The sequence below is a fragment of the Leopardus geoffroyi genome, chromosome B1, assembly GCF_018350155.1.
Source record: "Leopardus geoffroyi isolate Oge1 chromosome B1, O.geoffroyi_Oge1_pat1.0, whole genome shotgun sequence".
In the NCBI taxonomy this organism is placed as follows: Eukaryota; Metazoa; Chordata; class Mammalia; order Carnivora; family Felidae; genus Leopardus; species Leopardus geoffroyi.
In genome coordinates, this window is record NC_059327.1 from 38,265,149 (window position 1) to 38,283,275 (window position 18,127).

General features: G+C 34.7%; 1 protein-coding gene across 18 annotated transcripts in view; it reads right to left on the bottom strand.

Annotated features, from left to right (window-relative positions):
• Positions 1 to 18,127, bottom strand: part of PSD3 (pleckstrin and Sec7 domain containing 3) — a 796,422-nt gene that overhangs the window by 196,840 nt on the left and 581,455 nt on the right. Inside the window, exon 15 of one of the 18 annotated variants that reach the window (XM_045458222.1) lies at positions 15,133 to 15,298. The exons of the other annotated variants lie outside the window; for them this stretch is intronic. Coding sequence (XP_045314178.1) covers positions 15,148 to 15,298 — 151 coding nt within the window. The 3' untranslated portion in view covers positions 15,133 to 15,147. Of the gene's footprint in view, positions 1 to 15,132; positions 15,299 to 18,127 lie in introns of those variants that run through there. 18 annotated transcript variants of the gene reach the window in all.

The window sequence follows — 18,127 nt, forward strand, 5'->3', positions numbered from 1 at the left end:
TTTTAACTGGATTATTTGCTTCTTGGGTTTTGAGTTTAATAAATTCTTTATATATTTTTGGATACTCATCCTTTATCAGTTATGTCATTTGCAAGTATCTTCTATTCTATAGGTTACCTTTCAGTTTTGTGGACTGAAGGTAGTCTCTTCAACAAATGGTGCTAGGAAAACTGGATAGATACATGCAAAAGAATGAAACTGGACCATTTTTTTCACCATACACAAAAATAAACCTAAAATGGATTAAAGGCCTAAATGTGTGAGCCCTAACCATAAAAATTGTTAAGAGAACATAGGCAATAACTTCTCTGACATCAGCTGTACAACATTTTTCTAGGTATGTCTCCTAAGGCAAGGGAAACAAAAACAAAAATAAGCTATTGGAAATACATCAGAATGAAAAACATCTGCACAGTGAAGGGAATAATCAGCAAAATTGAAAGGCACGTAATACACGCACATACACAGATGCACTCATGCTCACCCTGGAATATTACTCAGCCATAAGAAAGAATGAAATCTTGCTATTTGCAACAACATGGTTGGAGGTAGAGAGTATAATGCTAAGCCAAGTAAGTCAGTCAGAGAAAGACAAATGATCTTACTCATGTGTGGAATTTAAGACACAAAACAAATGATTACAGGAAAAATAAAAAGAGAAAACCGAAGAACAGATTCTTAACAATAGCAAACAAACTGATGGTTACCAGAGGGGAGGTGGGTAGGTTTATAGGTGAAATAGGGGAAGGGGATTAAAGAGTATACAATAAAGAATATGTAATAAATAAAATAAAATTTAAATAAAGATTTAAATAGGTTTGGCTATTTGACATCTTTTGTGGTTCCAGGCAAATTTTAGGAGCGTTCTATTTTTGTGAAAAAGTGGTATTGGAATTTTGATAGGGATTGAACTGAATCCATAGATTGCTTTGTGTGGTACAGAGACGTTAGCAATATAATTATGCCAAGCAGTAGACACAAAATACTTTTCCCATTTATTTGTGCCCTCTTCACTTTCTTTTATCAGTGCCTTACAGTTTTCAGTGTACAGTCTTTCACTTCCTTCATTAAATTTATTCCTGGGGCACCTGGGTGGCTGAGTCAGTTAAGCGTCTGACTTCGGCTCAGGTCATGATCTCACAGTCCATGAGTTCAAGTCCTGTGTTGGGCTCTGTGCTGACAGCTCAGAGCCTGGAGCCTGCTTCAGATTCTGTCTCTGTCTTTCCCTGCCTCTCCCCTACTTGCACTCTGTCTCTCTCTCTCTCTCTCAAAAAAATGAATAAAACATTAACATTTTTTTAAATATTTATAACTAAGTATTTTACTGGTTTGGATCCTGTTATACTTGGGTTTTACTTAACATCTGTTCTGATAGTTCATTGTCATAACACAGAAACACAAATGATTTTTGTATATTGATTTTACATATATTGTGCAACTTTACTGAGTTCATTTATTAAATCTACTAGTGATTCTGTTGAAGTCTATAGGGTTTTCTAGTTTTAATGTCATTTGCAAACAGAGATAATTTTACTTCTTTCTAAACTTTTTAAAATATTTTTTAAAAGTTTATTTATATATTTTTGAGAGAGGCAAATGAGCAGAGGAGGGGCAGAGAGACAGGGAGACAGAGGATCCAAGCAGGCTCTGTGCTGTGAGCAGAGAGCCTGATGTGGGGCTCAAACTCACAAACCTTGAGATCCTTATCTAAGCTGAAGTCAGAAGCTTAACCAACTGAGCCACCCAGGTGCCCCATTTCTTCCTTTTTGATTTGTATGCCTTTTATTTCTTTCTTTTTCTTTTTTTTCTTTTTTTTTTTTTTTTTTTTTGCCTAACTCCTCTGGCTAAAGCTTCCACTACTATATTGAATAAAATATCAAGAGTGGGCATCCTTGGGTATTGTTCCTGATCTTAGTGGAAATGATTTTAGCATTTCACTGTTGAATAGGATATAAGATATGCAGTTGTCACATTTAGCCCTATGTTGAGGTACATCCTCTGTACCTAGTTTGTTGAGAGGTATCTTAAAAAAATGTTAAATATTATCAAATGCTTTTTCTGAGTTTACTGAAACAAAAATATAGTTTTTATACTTCATTTTGATCATGAAGTATATCACATTTATTGATTTGCAATGTTGAACCATCTGTGCATCTCTGGAATAAATCCCATCTTATCATGGAGTATGATCTTTTCAATGTGCTGTTGCATTCAGTTTGCTAATATTTTATTGAGGATCATTTGCATCTATGTTTATCAGGAATGGACTCCCCCCCCTCCCCCCCCCCCCCCCGATCCTTGTCTGGCTTTGGTATCAGGACAATGCTGGCTTTGTAAAAGATTTTTAAACTTTTCCCTCCTCTTTGTTTTTTGGAATAGTTTTAGAAGGACTGGCATTAATTCATTGATGCTTGGTAGAATTCACCAGGGAAAACATCACGTCTTGGACTTTATTTTTTGGGAAGTATTTGCTTGCTGATTCAATCTCCTTAATAGTAATGGGTCTGTTGGTTTTTCTGGTTTTTTTTTTTTTGTTGTTGTTGTTTTGTTTTGTTTTTCATGATTTAGTCATGGCAGGGTGCTTATTTCTAGGGATTTAATTTTCTTTTTTACTCTGATTTGTTGGCATATAATAGTCTTTTATGATTGACTATATTTCTATGATATGAATTATAATGTATGTTTCATTTCTAATTTTCTTTGAGTCCTCTTAAGTCTATTTTGCTTAACTTTTTAAAAACTGAGCTCTTTGTCTCATTGATCTTTTCTATTGTCTTTTTTAGACTCTATTTCTACTCTGACTTTAGTTATTTTTTCTCTTCTAATTTAGGTTTAGTTTGTTCTTTTTCTAATACCTTGAGGTATAAGGTTGTTTATTTGAGATCTTACCTTTAACTTAATGTAGGCATTAATTACTATAAACTACACTCTTAGAATTGCTTTTCATATATCCCATAAGTTTGGTACGTTGTATTTTCATTTTCATCTGTCTCAAGATATTTTTGGGGGACACCTGGGTGGCTCACTCAGTTAAGTGGCTGACTCTTTATTTTGGCTCAGGTCATGTTTTCATGGTTCATGAGTTTGAGCCACACATTGGGCTCTGTGCTGACAGTGGGGGGCCTGCTTGCGATTCTCTCTCTTCTTCTCTCTCTGCCCATCCCCCACTCTCTCTCTCACTCAGAGAAAATAAACTAAAAAAATTTTTTTAATGTATTTTTTATCTCTCTTCTAAAAGTTATCTGGGTTATTTCTACTTCCTATGCTTTATTTTTATAATGAAAAATTATTTGTGTTTGTAAATAGCATCATGATAATAATATGAAAATACAGTGTTATAGATATTTCATAGTTTGGAATCAATCCAGAAAGAAGATTCCTAGTATTCAAATAGATTATTCTACTGTCACCATAAAGATTTAATACTGTTAAGATATACATTTGTATTCATTTGAAAAACAAAAAAAAATCCCTTGCATTAAAAAAAAAAAGAATTGCAGTTTCACATTCAAATATTGCATGTTTAAAATCATTCCATTCTGTGTAGTGTCTTACATAAGTTTTTGTTTGTGCAACTGACAATACAAAGCAAATTTCAATATGAGCAAGCCAAAATCCATTTACCTGAAAAAATTATATCTCCTTTCTAATTTCACCTGTATACAAAGCGCATACAAATATTAGACTTATTTTTTCACTATACCATTCTATATTATTATATTGTCATCAGAAATATAAATTTTGATAGGTTCGATTATATTAAATTTATTTTTAATGTGTATCAGCCACATGCCTAAAAGAGACCACATGATACACATGGCTATTTCTTTATTTTTTTTTAACATTTATTCATTTTTGAGAGATAAAGAGAGGCAGAACATGAGTAGGAGAGGGGCAGAGACACAGAATCTGAAGCAGGCTCCAGGCTCTGAGCTATCAGCACAGAGCCTGACGCGGGGCTCGAACTCACCAACCATGAGATAGATCATCACCTGAGCTGAAGTTGTAGGCTTAACCAACTGAGCCACCCAGGCACTCCACACATGGGTATTTCTAAAGCAATTGTGACTGATTTAAAATTAGTAAGTCCAAGACAAAAACCACAGTAAATTTTTCAGTTTTTCTTTTTCCATGCAGTGGTATTTTAAGATGATCACATTCAAAGTACCATTTTCTCATTCTGAAGGAGAAAAATAGGATATGGTTTAAGAGTTAAGAAGTTATTAACTGCTTGACCTCAAAATTTATTTATAAAGTTACCCTCAATATTTGGTGATTACTAATTTTGCAGGGTTTTGAGCTGTGGGTAGAAAAAACAACCATTACCCTGGGAATTATGTTAAGTATTTTAAAAATGAAGAGCTATAAGAAATTACTACTATATACATTGTTTCCAAGCTTGTTCTTTTAAACTGTTTAATATTTTGCAGGGAGTAAACAAAATCTGAGTATGAAGTTGATGAAGCATAATTCTGCTTTATAAATTTTAATGTATAATATTTATTATAAAGTATATCCACTGGAATGGTGGAATGTTTTTTTATAAACACATAGTATGTAAAACTTAGACTGTATATCACAATGTAGTCAGTCTAGGCATTCTGTTTAATTTTATAGTTTGGATGGCTACACAGTTTTGTAAAAATTCTCATTCATACAAAAAAGTGGCTATAGATAATAGAAGTTTTTAAGTTGCCTACTTCTTAAACAGAGTACTCTAAATAGCAAAGTGAGAGAGAAATAAACAAACACTATTCTGAGATCTATAAAAGCAATAATATGCTGTACAAAATATAAATGTACAAAAATTTCCTAACATGTAATGCCTTTTGTAGTTTAAGCTGAAAGTTTAAAACACCTTTTAAAATGAACGTGGAATCACATTGTTTTAAAATCCTGAAGCACTATGGAAAACCCTTTAATTTCAGTCAACACAAACACAATTTCAAAAGCACTGTACTTAGAGTTAGCATCAAAGGCATGTCCCACTTAATGCAAGTAATTCATTTCTGGAAATCACTGTTAGGTCAAAAAAATGGCAAATGGGGGCCTAGTCCCTGGTACTTGAAAGGGAAAAAAGTAATATAGTGTATTACATGTCAATCTCAGTTTCTTAAGAAGTGGCTAAAGCACAGTAAAAATGCCTATATACAAACAACAATCATTCATACAGGATATAAGGTGCTTAAAATATTGCTTCCATACCCCCAAATAATTGTGTTTTTAAACAAATAAATGCTTTTTATGCTTCCTACCTCTTTTTGCATAAGTAACATCCTAGTTTAAGAAAATTATTTAGGGGCGCCTGGGTGGCGCAGTCGGTTAAGCGTCCGACTTCAGCCAGGTCACGATCTAGCGGTCTGTGAGTTCGAGCCCCGCGTCAGGCTCTGGGCTGATGGCTCAGAGCCTGGAGCCTGTTTCCGATTCTGTGTCTCCCTCTCTCTCTGCCCCTCCCCCGTTCATGCTCTGTCTCTCTCTGTCCCCAAAATAAAATAAACGTTGAAAAAAAAAATTTAAAAAAAAAAAAAAGAAAATTATTTAGGGGCGCCTGGGTGGCACAGTCGGTTAAGCATCCGACTTCAGCCAGGTCACGATCTCACGGTCCATGAGTTCGAGCCCCGCATCAGGCTCTGGGCTGATGGCTCAGAGCCTGGAGCCTGTTTCCGATCCTGTGTCTCCCTCTCTCTCTGCCCCTCCCCCGTTCATGCTCTGTCTCTCTCTGTCCCAAAAATAAATAAACGTTGAAAAAAAAAATAAAAAAAAAAAAAAAGAAAATTATTTAATGACAACTGGGCATACTTTTCAAAATGACTACATGACTGTCCTTCAATTGTAATGTCATTTGAGACTTACCACACGTATTGTGTTAATATGTTGTACTGAGTTTTGGGGATACAATTATAATTTTTCTTTATATAAACATCAACCAAAAGAAGCTTGTAGAGTTACAATGTTTAACATGGTAGCCACTGGCCAATTATAGCTATTGAGAACTTGAAAGTGGATAATCCAAACTGACATGTCTAGTAAGTGAAAAAATATACACCAGATTTCAAAAGATTTAGTACAAAAAAAGGGAAGAAATGTTTCAGTAGTTTTTTATTCTGATTACATACTGAAATGATAATATTCTGGATATACTGGATTAAATTTAAAAATACATTATAAAATTAATTTCATTGATTTCTTTTTTCTTTTATAATATGACACTAAAATTTTTTTAATTATATTATGTGGTATGCACTACATTTCTTTTAGACGGGGCTGTTGTTGGAGCAGCTTGTATATTCTATGATATCTGAGTATTAAAAAAAATAGGACAACAACAATAAAAGAAATGTTCAAAGAGTACAGCTCAGTAAAACTCTGAAAATAAGTGAGGGTTGAAAATATTCAATCCTGCAAAGCAAGTATTTTTTGACATTTTGAAAATTAATGAAATGACCTTGTCAAGCTCTGAGAGTAAAAATCTACTGTAGTCTGAGATGCAGACTGGCTCCATCTGGTGGTGGCTGTTTTTTTTTTTTTTTTTTTTTTTTTGGTCGGGGGGGGGCGGGGGGGGGATGCTTAAATATGCATGGCTCTCTGTTGGCTGGGACTTACAGGATGCAAATGACAACAGATAAAGTGAAGATCTTCTACGTTGACAGCCACACCTCCACCCCTGCAGTATGCCCTCCTTCTCTATTTTTCCTGCCCATCTTCCCATATCTACCTAGTCCCCAGAATCTATGCCAGAGCTCCATTTGAGATATGGGATTGGCACAGAATAGGAACCAATTACTTTATATCTGGATCCCTGACTGCATCATTGTGGGATTTTACTGTTTTTGTAGATACCCTAAGTGCCAGTGCTTCCCCATAAGGGAGATTGTATCCACCATATACACATGAAGATATAAATTAGTATTTTGAAAAAAATAATTCTATAAATAAAGTTAGCTCATTTCATAAAAGAGCTCACCTAACTAGGACTTTTCTGTGTAACTGAATGGCTAAAGAATTTTCAAGATTATGGTACTTTGTTATAGTAAAATGGAGGAGACACAACAGGGCTGTCCTGATTGTAAAAACAATGATTCATACCTGGATATTTTGTACATTTACAAAAGAATCATAGTGGAGTATTTCTACTGAGCTTCCAGACATCTCAAAACCTTACAACCTACAACTCTCCCAAACAATCTTCACACTAATCTATTCTCTCAGTAATCAAGTGTATAACTCACAGTATGTCTAAGTCCACTACTAGGTGGTGCAGTTCAAGAATGACAAAAACTGTACTGCTGAGCAGATAACCTTTCTACTTCTATGTTCTTTCTAAAAGGCAACTATAAATCATTAATTTCCTACATTTCACCTTACTCAAAACAGGTAATTTACTGTGAAACAAAAAAATCAGCCAAGAAATCATACAAATCCACTAGAGTCCTGTATTTCAAAGGAATTCCACAAAGAATGGAAAATAAGTGTTTCCTAAAATTTACAAAAGCTGACTAACATTGCATTGATCCAGACACTGAGCATATTTTAAAATATCTATTCTGATAAGTCTCATCATAGTGGAGTTTCAGTTTTAACAAAGTAATTATGCTAGAACAAACTCAAAAATTAAATGATCTCAAAGGGCCTCAGCTATGTGGAATTCAAATACTGAAGTCAAATATAAATTGGTGGTGCTTGTGTGTGTCTGTGTGTCAGTAGGGGGTGAGAAGTAACAGAAAAATAGAAAACAAAAACATTTTCCACAGCAAAATTGAAATATTATTCAATTGCACTCAATGTGAAATCATCACTAAAAATGTGATATTGGAGTTAGACAATAAAGATTAGTTCACCAGGCAGAAAAATTGAAGAGGGTACTTTCAGAATTTACATTTATATGTGCATTTCCTTTTTTTTTTTAAAAATTACCATTTTAAAATGGTACAGTTCAGTGGCATTAAGTACATTCACGTTGTTGTGAAGCCAACACATCTCCAGAATTTTCATCATCTCAAACTGAAGCTCTACACCCATTAAATAACAGCTTCTCACTTACTCCTTCCCCAGCCACTAGCAACCACCATTCCATTTTCTGTCTGTATGAACTTCACTATTCTAGGTAAACCTCATGTAAGTGAAATCATATAGTATTTGTCTTTTTGTGACTGTCTTATTTCACTTAGCATAGTGTCCTAAAGGTTCATCCATGTTTTAACACGTTTCAGAATTTTCTTCCTTTATAAGGTTACATTCCATTGTGTATGTATTTATGTAGATGTGTGTGTTCACCCATTTTGTTTAAGTATTCATCCAACAAGGAACACTTAGGTTGCTTCCACACTTTGTGTATAATGTTGCTATGAACATGGGTGTAAAAATATCTTGAATCCTTGTTTTCAAATTACTTTGGAAATATACTCAGAAGTACAAGTGCTGGAACATCTGGTAATTCTTTAAATTTTTTGAGGAATTGCTTGCCACAGTGGCCATGCCATTTTACATTCTTTTAGATGGTACAGAGTTCTTTTACTCCACATGTTGCCAACACTTAATTTTTGTTGATTTGATAGCAGGCATCCTAATGGGTACAAGGTGGTATCTCATTGAGATTTTGATTTACATTTCCTTAATGATCAGTGATGTTTGAGCATCTTTTCATGTGCTTATGGACCATTTGTACATCTTTGGAGAATTATCCATTAAAGTCTTTTGTACATTATTTAACCAGGGTATTTGTTGTTGTTGTTATATGTTTTTTATTTGTTTGTTAATTGTTTAAGCGTCGACCTTTACATATTATGGATGCTAATCCTTTATCAAATATGTGACTTGCAGGTATTTTGTCCCATTCCATGGGTTACCTTTTCACTCTGTTGATAATGACCATTGGTACACAAAATTTTTTAATTTTAATGGAACCCCACTAACATTTCTTTTGTTGCCTGTATTTTAGCTGTTATATCAAAAAATCACTGCCAAATCCAATGTGATCAATTTGTTCCCCTTATGTTTCTTCTAAGAGTTTTCTATTTTAGCTCTAACATTTAGAGCTTTTAAATCATTTTAAGATAATTGAATCATTAATCTTTTAATCATTTTAAGACAATTTCTATTTATGATATATATGGTGTATAAGGTTCAACTTCATTTTTTTCTCATGTGTAAGTCCAGTTTTCCAAATGTCAATTGTTGAAGAGAATGTCCTTTCTTCACTGAATGGCCATAGCAACTTGTTGAAAATCATTTGACCACATATGGGAGTGTTGATTTCTGGCTCTCTATTCTATTCCATTAATCTATACATTTGTCTTTATGTCAGTACTGCACTGTTCTGATTACCATGGCTTTGTAGTTAAGTTTTGAAATCATGAAATATAAGGGCTCCAACTTTGTTTTTTTTCAAGATAGTTTTGGCTATCTGGGGTTCCTTCAGATTCCCTATGAATTTTAGAATTTTGCAAAAACAAAAACAAAAACATGTCACTTAGGTATGTGCTCGAACTGCATTGAATGTGTAAGTTGCTATACGCAGAACTGATGCCTTAACAATAAGTTTGTCTTCCAACCCATGAACACAAGATATTCTTCCACCTATTTGTGTTTTTGTTAATTTCAATTCATTTTTAGTCCTGAAACATTTTCACATTCAAGCTGCTTTAGAAAACTATATAGCAGGTAGTTCCTCAAAAATTAAACAATTTTTTATGTGCCTCAAGGGTGGAGGTGTTCATTGTACAAGTCTTTCATCTTCTTGGTTAAAATTCAATCCTAAGTATTTTATTCTTTTTTGATGCTATTGTAAATGGAGATATTTTCTCCTTTTTATATTGTTTGTTGTTAGCGTTCATTGTTAGGATACAAATCCAACTGGTTATTTGTGTGTTGATTATGTATTTTGCAGCTTTAGTCAATGTATTAGGTTCTTATAGTTTTTGTGTGTTTGTGTGTAATCTTCAGAAATTTTTACATACAAGATTATGTCATCAGTGAACAGAGATCATTTTACCTCTTCCTTTCTAGAGAGGATGCCTTTTATTTTTCTTGCCTAATTGTTCAGTGTGTTAGTCAGCCATAGCGGTCATATCAAAATGTCACAAACAAGGTGGCTTAATCAATAAAAATTTAGTTTCTCACAGTTCTGGAGGCTTAAAATGCAAGGTCGAAGTGCTGGCAGGCCTCTCTCCGTGATTTGCAGAAGGTGGCTTTATTAGTGTCCTCACAAGGCCTTTTCTCTGTGTGTGGCAATTCTGCTGTCTCTTCTTATAATGATACCAGTCATATTGGATTAGGACCCACACTTACTATTCCATTTAACCTGAGTAACCTCTTTAAAGGCCCTATTTCCAAATAAAGTCACATTAAGGATTAGGGCTTCAACATGTAAAGGAGACACAATTCAGTCCATAACACTCTTACGATGATTTCTAGTATTATGTTGAAAAGAAGTGGTGAAAAGTATCCTTTTTTCTTCTGATATTGGAGGAAAAGTTTTCAGTCTTTCCGCATTGAGTATGATGTTAGCTCTAAGGTTTTCATGTATAAATGCCGAGGTAGTTTCCTTCTATCCCTGGTTTGTTGAGTGCTTGTATCCTCAAATAGTTTGTATTTTGTCAAATGTTTTTGCTGCATCAGTTGAAATATTCATGTGGTTTACATTCTTCATTCTGTTAATATGGTATAACAAATTTGCTTTGCTAGCATTTTGTGGAGGATTTTTTGCAGGGATATTGTTCTGTAATTTTTTGAGTATATTTGTTTGGCTTTGGTATCAGTGTAATATTGGCCTCAGAATTAGCTTGGAAGTGTTTCCTCTACTTCAGTTTTCTGGAAGAGTCTTAGGATGATTGGCCTAAATTCTTCTTACAGTTTTAATAGAATTCTTCAGTAAAGCTATATGGTCCTAGGCTTTCCTTTGTTGGGAGGTTTATTATTACTGATTCAATCTCCCATCGATCTGTCAGGCTTTGTATTTCTTAATGATTCAGTCTTGGTAGGTTGTAGGTTTCTAGAAATTGTTCATTTGTCATACAGGTTATTCAATTGTTGGTGTACAATTGTTCATAGTACTTTTATAAACTTTTATCTCAGTAAAATTAGTGATTACATCCCCTCTTTTATTTCTGATTTTAATTATTTGAGTCTTTTCCCTCAATCTAGCTAAGGATTTATCAATTTATTGAACTTTTTATTATTATTTTTAATGTTTATTTATTTTTGAGAGAGAGAGCATGAGATGGGGAGAGACTAGAGAGACACGAGGACAGAGGATCCAAAGCAGGCTCTGTGCTGACGGCAGTGAGCCTGACTTGAGGCTCAAACTCACGACTGTGAGATCATGACCTGAGCCAAAGTCAGACGCTAAACCAACTTAGCCACCCAGGTGCCCCTAGTGAACTTTTCAAAGTACTCCTAGTTTCATTGATTTTCTCTATTAGTTTGCCATTCTCTATTTTATATCTCTGTGGAAAAGAACATTAACTCTTTCTGCTAGTTTCCTTTTACTAGTTATTTAAGGTGTAAAATTAGGTTTTGAGTTGAGAATTTTTCTTCTTTTTTAATATCAGTGCTTATGGTATAAATTTCTTTTTTTGATCCACTCTGACACTTTGTCTTTTGTGTATTTAGGCCACTAATATTTAATGACATAGATTAATAGCTAACATACTTGTTACTGTTTTCTATTCATTGACCTTGTTATTTATTCCTATTTTTGTCTCCCCCTCTTTTTCCTGCCTTTTGGTGGTTGTAACTGAGCAGTTTATATGATTCCATTTTCTTAATATGTCTGCTATATTTTGTTAATGTTTTCTAGTAGTTGCCCTAAAGTTTGCAATATACATACAACTAATCCAAATCCACATTCAAATAACACTTCACAGGTAGTACAAGTACTTTATAATAACAAAACCACCAAATTTCAGCCTCCTGTTTCTTGCATCATTATCATTCATATGACTTATCTATAAGCATATGTGTAAATATAAAATATATATACATATATGCATGAATGTATAATCAAGTAACTGTTCCTATTATTTTGAACAAACTTATTAATTAGATATGTTAATAAAAATGTTTATTTTATGTTCACTTTTTCTATGATGTACTTCCTTTCTTTATGTAGATCTGACATTCTGATCTATATTATTTTCCCTATTAAGAACGTCTTTCAACCATTCTTATAGAGCAGGTCTACTGGCAGATTTGCTCAATACTTGTGTGAGAATGCATTTCTCCTTTACCGTTTTCCCCATGTTTTACTGAGATATAACTGACATACATCACTGCATAAGTTTAAGAAATACAGCATAATGTCTTGATTTACATATATTCTGAGATGATTACCATAACAAGTTTAGGTAGCATCTATCATCTCATACAGATATAAGTAGCAAAAAAAAAAGAAAAGAAAAAGAAAAAAAAATTCTTATGAGAACTCTCAGGATTTACTCTTTTAACAAAAGCAGATCACACAGCAGTATTAACCATACTCATGCAATACATTGTATCCCTAGTATTTACTTATAACTGGAAGTTTTTATCGTTGACCAACGATCACTAATTCCTTTCCACCTCCTGTCCCCCACCAACCACCGCTTGTGGTAACCACAAATCGGATGTCTTTTTCTATGAATTTGAAATTTTTTTTTCCTTGAGAGTCAACATATAAATATCACATAGTGTTTGTTTTCCTCTTATTTCATTTGGTATAAAGGCTTTCAAGATCCATCCATGTTGTCACAAATGGCATGATTTCCTCATTTTTTTATGGTGGAATACGTCATTGTGTGTGTGTGTGTGTGTGTGTGTGTGTGTGTGTGTGTTTATAATGTGGGTATATATATAATGTGTGTGTATATAAAATGTGTGTGTATACCACACATACCAGAGCTTCTTTATCCATTCACTTACTGATGGACACAGATTATTTCCATATCTTGGCTATTGTAAACACTGCTGCAGTGAACATAGCGGATGGAGATATCTTTTCAAGTTAGTGTTTTCATTTCCTTTGGATATATTCCCAGCAGTGAAGTTGCTGGATTATATGATAGTTCTAATTTCAAATTTTTGAGGATATTCCATGCTGTTTTCCACAACAGCTGTATCAGTTTACAATCCCATCAACAGTGTGGATTCATTCCTGCCAGCATTTTTATTTCTTGTCTTTTTTATGATGGCCACTCTGGCAGGAATGAAGTTATATCACAGTGGTTTGATGTACATTTCCCAGATGACTAGTGAGGTTGAACATCTTTTCATGTACCTGTTGGCTTTCATATATCTTCTTTTGCCTATATAGGTTTTTTGCCCATTTTTTAATTAGGCTTGTTTGATTTTTTATTCCTTCGGCTATTGAGTTTTTAGGAGTCCTTAATATTTTGGCTATTTAATCTCTAATCATAAAAATTGTTTCAAATATTTTTCCCATTCTGTGGGTTATCTTTTCACTTTGTTGTTTCTTTTGCTGTGCAGAAGCTTTCCAGTTTGATGTAGTTCCACGTGTTTATTTTTTTTATTTTGTTGCTTCTGTTTTAGGTGTCAAATAGAAAAATCACTGGCAAGACCCATGTCAAGGAGCTTTAGTCTTATGTTTCTTCTAGGAGTTTCATGGTTTCAGGTCTGACATTAAAATTTTTAATCCATTTCAATTTAGTTTTTGTGAGTGGTATAAATTAATGTAAACATTCCTTCTTTTACATGTGAATATCCAATTCTCCCAGCACCATTTATTTAAGAAACTGTCTTCTATGCATTGAGTATTCCTGGCTCCCTTGTCTAATATTAGCTTGAGTAACTCTGCGGTTTATTTCTTGCTTCTTAAAACAGGTGTTTATTGTTATGAATTCTTCTCCTAGAAATTCTTTTGCTGCATTGCCTATGTTTTGGTATGTTGTGTATTTCCATTTGTCTCATGATACTTTTTAATTTCTCCTTTAATTTTTGATTCATTGGTTATTCAAAAGATTGCTGTTTAATTTCCACATATTTGTGAATTCTCCTCATTATTGACTTCTAGTTTCATATCATTGTGCTCAGAGAAGATACTTGGTTTGACTTCAATCTTGACTTTGCTAAGACTTGTTTTGTGACCTAACATATGATCTATCCTAGAAAATGTTACATGTGCACTTGAGAAGAATGTATTCTGGTATTATAGGATACAATATTCTGTATATGCCTGTTTACTGTATATGCCCATTTAAGTCTACAGTGTTGCTTAAGTCTACTATTTTCCTTATTGATTCTCTAAGTGACCTATCCATTACTGAGAACAGGGTATTAAAGACCAATTTTATTGTATCAGTGTTTATTTCTCCTTTTAGCTCTGTTAATTTTTGCTTTATATATTTAGATGATCCAAATCATAAATATTGCATAAATATTTACAAGTTAGACCTTTTTGATGTCTTGACCCCTTTATCATTACATAATAGTCTTGTTTCTTTTTACCATTTTTAAAGTCTATTTTGTCGGAAATAAGTATAGCTATCTATGCTGTTTTGTTTGTTTTTGGTTACCATTACTTTAAAATATCTTTTCCCATTTTTTCACTCTCAGTCTATGTATGTCTTAATAGCTAAAGTGAGTCTCCTATAAGCAGCATGTGGTTGGATCTTGTTTTTCTTTCCATTCAGCTATTCCCTGTCTTTTTAAGGACAAATTTAATCCATTTATTTTTAGAGCAGTTATTGATAACAACTTATAATTAAAAGATTTAACAAAATGTCTTCTGATTGTTCTATAGATACACTGTTCCTTCTTATCTTGAGATCTTTTTTTGTATGTCTTGACTTGTGGTATCAGCATGCTTTGACTTCTTTATTATGCTCTTTTAAGTACTTACTATGGGTATTTCCTTTGTGGTTATCATGAGGTCTACATAATATATCTTAAAATTATAACACCATAATTTAAACTAGTAACTTCAACAAAATTCGTAAGTTTTAGTTTTCCTTCTCCTTCCTCACATATTTTAAGTTACTGATGCTACAATTTATATATTTCTTACATTTTGTAACTAATCACAGATTATTGAAGTCATGCTATTTTACTATACTTCTTTCTCTTTTAAGTTTTAAACTAGAGTTGTAAGTGAATTAACTATCACCATTACACTATTAAGAATCAAATTCTGACTATAAATCTACTATTCCAGTTTTACACTGCCTTCTTATATGTTTTTATGATGTTCATTACTGTCATTTTATTTCCACTTAAATAAATCCCTTTAGCATTTAAGGAAGGTCTAGTGGTAATAAATTCCCTCAGCTTTTGGTTGTTCCAGAGTGTTTTTACTCCTCCTCCATCTCTGAAGGTCAGCTTCTTCAGATATAGTACTCTTGGCTGGCAGTTGGCGGTTTTTTCTTTCAGTATTTCAAATGTGTCATACCCCTCTCTTCTGGCCTGAAATTTTTCTGTTCAGAAAGTTGCCTATAGTCTTATAAGGGTTCCTTTTTATGTGGCTTCTCAGTTTTCTCTTGTTGCTTTTAAAACTCTGTCTTTACTTTTGACAATTCCATAACAATAGCGTGTAGCCCTATTTGGGGTTCTTTGGGCCTCTTGGATGTGGTGTGTATTCCTATCTCCACCTTTGGTAGTTTTCAGCCATTATTGCTTTAGATATAACTTCTGTCCCTCTTTTTTTCTCTTCTCCTTATGGAATTCCCATAATGCAAATATTGTTTCTAGTACCATAGGCTTTCTTTATTCAGTTTCATTTTTTCTTTTTGATTATTTGACTAGATAATTTTAATTGTCCTATCTTCCACATCACTGATTCTTTCTTTCGCATGATCAAGTCTGTTTTTGAAGCGCTTTATTGAGTTCTTCAATTCCAGTGTATATTTCAGCTCCAGAATTTTTGGTTTTGGTTTCTATTTCTTTCTTGAACTTGCTTTTGTTCATGCTGTTTTTCAAATTTCACTTCACTGTTGTCTGTGTGTTTTTGTTCACTAAATTTCTTTAAGAGTATTATTCTGAATTCTTTGTCTGATAAACCACAGATCTCCATTTCTTTAGTATCAGTTATTGGAAAATCGTTTCCTTTGATGGTGTCACAGTTACTTGACTTTTCATGTTTCTTGATTCCTTATGTTGGTATCCACACATTTGAGCAAGTGGTCTCCTCTTCCAGACTTTGTCATTTTGCTTTGTTAGAATTCACTATAGTCAGCTCAGTTTGGTTTTCTGGATGCCTTTGATGGTAACATTTTGGGCAGGTAAGGCCTACCATTAAGGACTGTTTTTTTTTTTGTTTTTTTTTTCACTATGACAACTATTTGGGCTCTGAAGTCAGGGATGGGGAGTGTGCCATGGGCTGAGAATAATTGCGTAGGACTGCTGTCTTGGTCCCTAACCAAATAAGGCTATCAAAATGGACTTCACATTTGCCTGGGTTTTTTGGTTAGGCTTACTATAGAGCTAGGACCTCATACTCTTCTCACCAATAAGTGGAGTTATAAATTATTTTCCTTGCCCTGGCAGGGCAGCAGTATTGGACCTGTACAGTTCATTGTCTGGGGCCCTGAATCAGGCAAGAGCGTACACTGAATCCCCTCAGCAGGTGAGGACACTGGTTTTGCTTTGTAGACACATAAAGTCATGGGCTACATTCTCTGTTCAAGTGGTACTCTAAGCAGAGCTCTTGGATGGGCTGTTAAAACTTGTGTTCTCCCTGTCAGGAAGGCTGAAGGATGTATAAATTGGGCCATGAAATAATTTCCTTGCCTGGGCATAGCAGGAAAAATAGTTCCAAGGCCACTAACATTCTTTGTTTGTGGTCTTGACTCAGGCCAACCTGCATTCCAATTTCACTAACAGGACCACTGGCTTTGTTCTATAGGTGATCAGTTCCAGAATCGCTGGGTTATGCAGCTTCCAGGTATTCTCACAAGCACTTACTGCTAGATGTGGCTGGAGGCCATGATCCATAGCATGTAGGGCTATGACTGGCTCCTGCCTGGGCATAACTGGGAAGTTCCACTTCAGGCAACTCTCCCAAATTATCTGAACAGACTTTCTGGCTAGGAAAGTCCAACCAGAAAGTCACAATCTTCACTGGTAAGGCCATGAATTAGCTCTCCTGCCTGGTGTAGCAGGGAAGCCCCTCACAGCTAGTATTGGCTTTGCTCTTAGCGCCATCAGCACTGCCTACTTGCCTCTTAGCTGAAGAAATGCTGGAGTATGCAGCTTCCAGGTGTTCTTGCCAGCCCTTCCTGTCATATGGGCCTGGGGTCCATGGTCTGCAGCAGGCGGGGCTGTGACTCAGTTCTTTTGCCTGGGTGTGGGGAGACCAGGCTCCAGGCCTGGCAGAACTCTTTGCTTGAGGTCACAAATCAGGCTGACTTGCACCCTGCCAAATTCCCTAGTCACACTGCACTCACTTGGTTCTGTACATGAGCAAAGCCAATGGTAGAGGCTAATGCTTGGGCTCTGCAGTTAGGAACTCAGTCTGCTAAGCCCAAAGTGTTGGTTCTTAGAAATCTGACTCCTTTTTCTGTCTCAATCAGATTCCCAGTAGTTAAGCCCTGTAAATTCCCCTGTTATCCCCATGGTGAAAAACCAGAGTAGGGGTTCCCACAAAGTGATCCCAATGCTGGGGGTTGCTAGATGTTACATCTGAGCTCTTTTATCCCACTGTAGGGACTATAGCCTAAGGAGAGACTTCTCAGTGCGGTGCTACACCTGCCTGGGGAAAGGTAATGTGTTTAGTGTATAGCTGTTCCTCTTACCTTTCTAATGCAGTCTGTCTTGGTCTTTGTGGTTCAGGGGGGATGCTTCAGCCTCACTCTCAAGTTTAGAATTCTCTCAGAAATCTCTTGTCCATGAAATGCTGGTAATTATTCTTGTGACAGGGAATGGAAGTCAGGAATAACCTATGTTGCCACCTTGATGATGTTTTCCCTTCACTTCTGAAGGATAAGTTTGTAGGCTACAGAATTTTAGGTTAGTGAGTTTTTCCTCTCAAAACTTTAAATATTTCACCACACAATTTTCTTGTTTTATTGTTTCTGAGAAGTCAGGTATAATTCTCATCTTTGTTCCTCTATAGATAAGGTGTTTTTTACCCCTATGTATTCTTTCAAGATTAAAAAAAATTTTTTTAATGTTTATTTATTTTTGAGAGAGACAGGGTGTG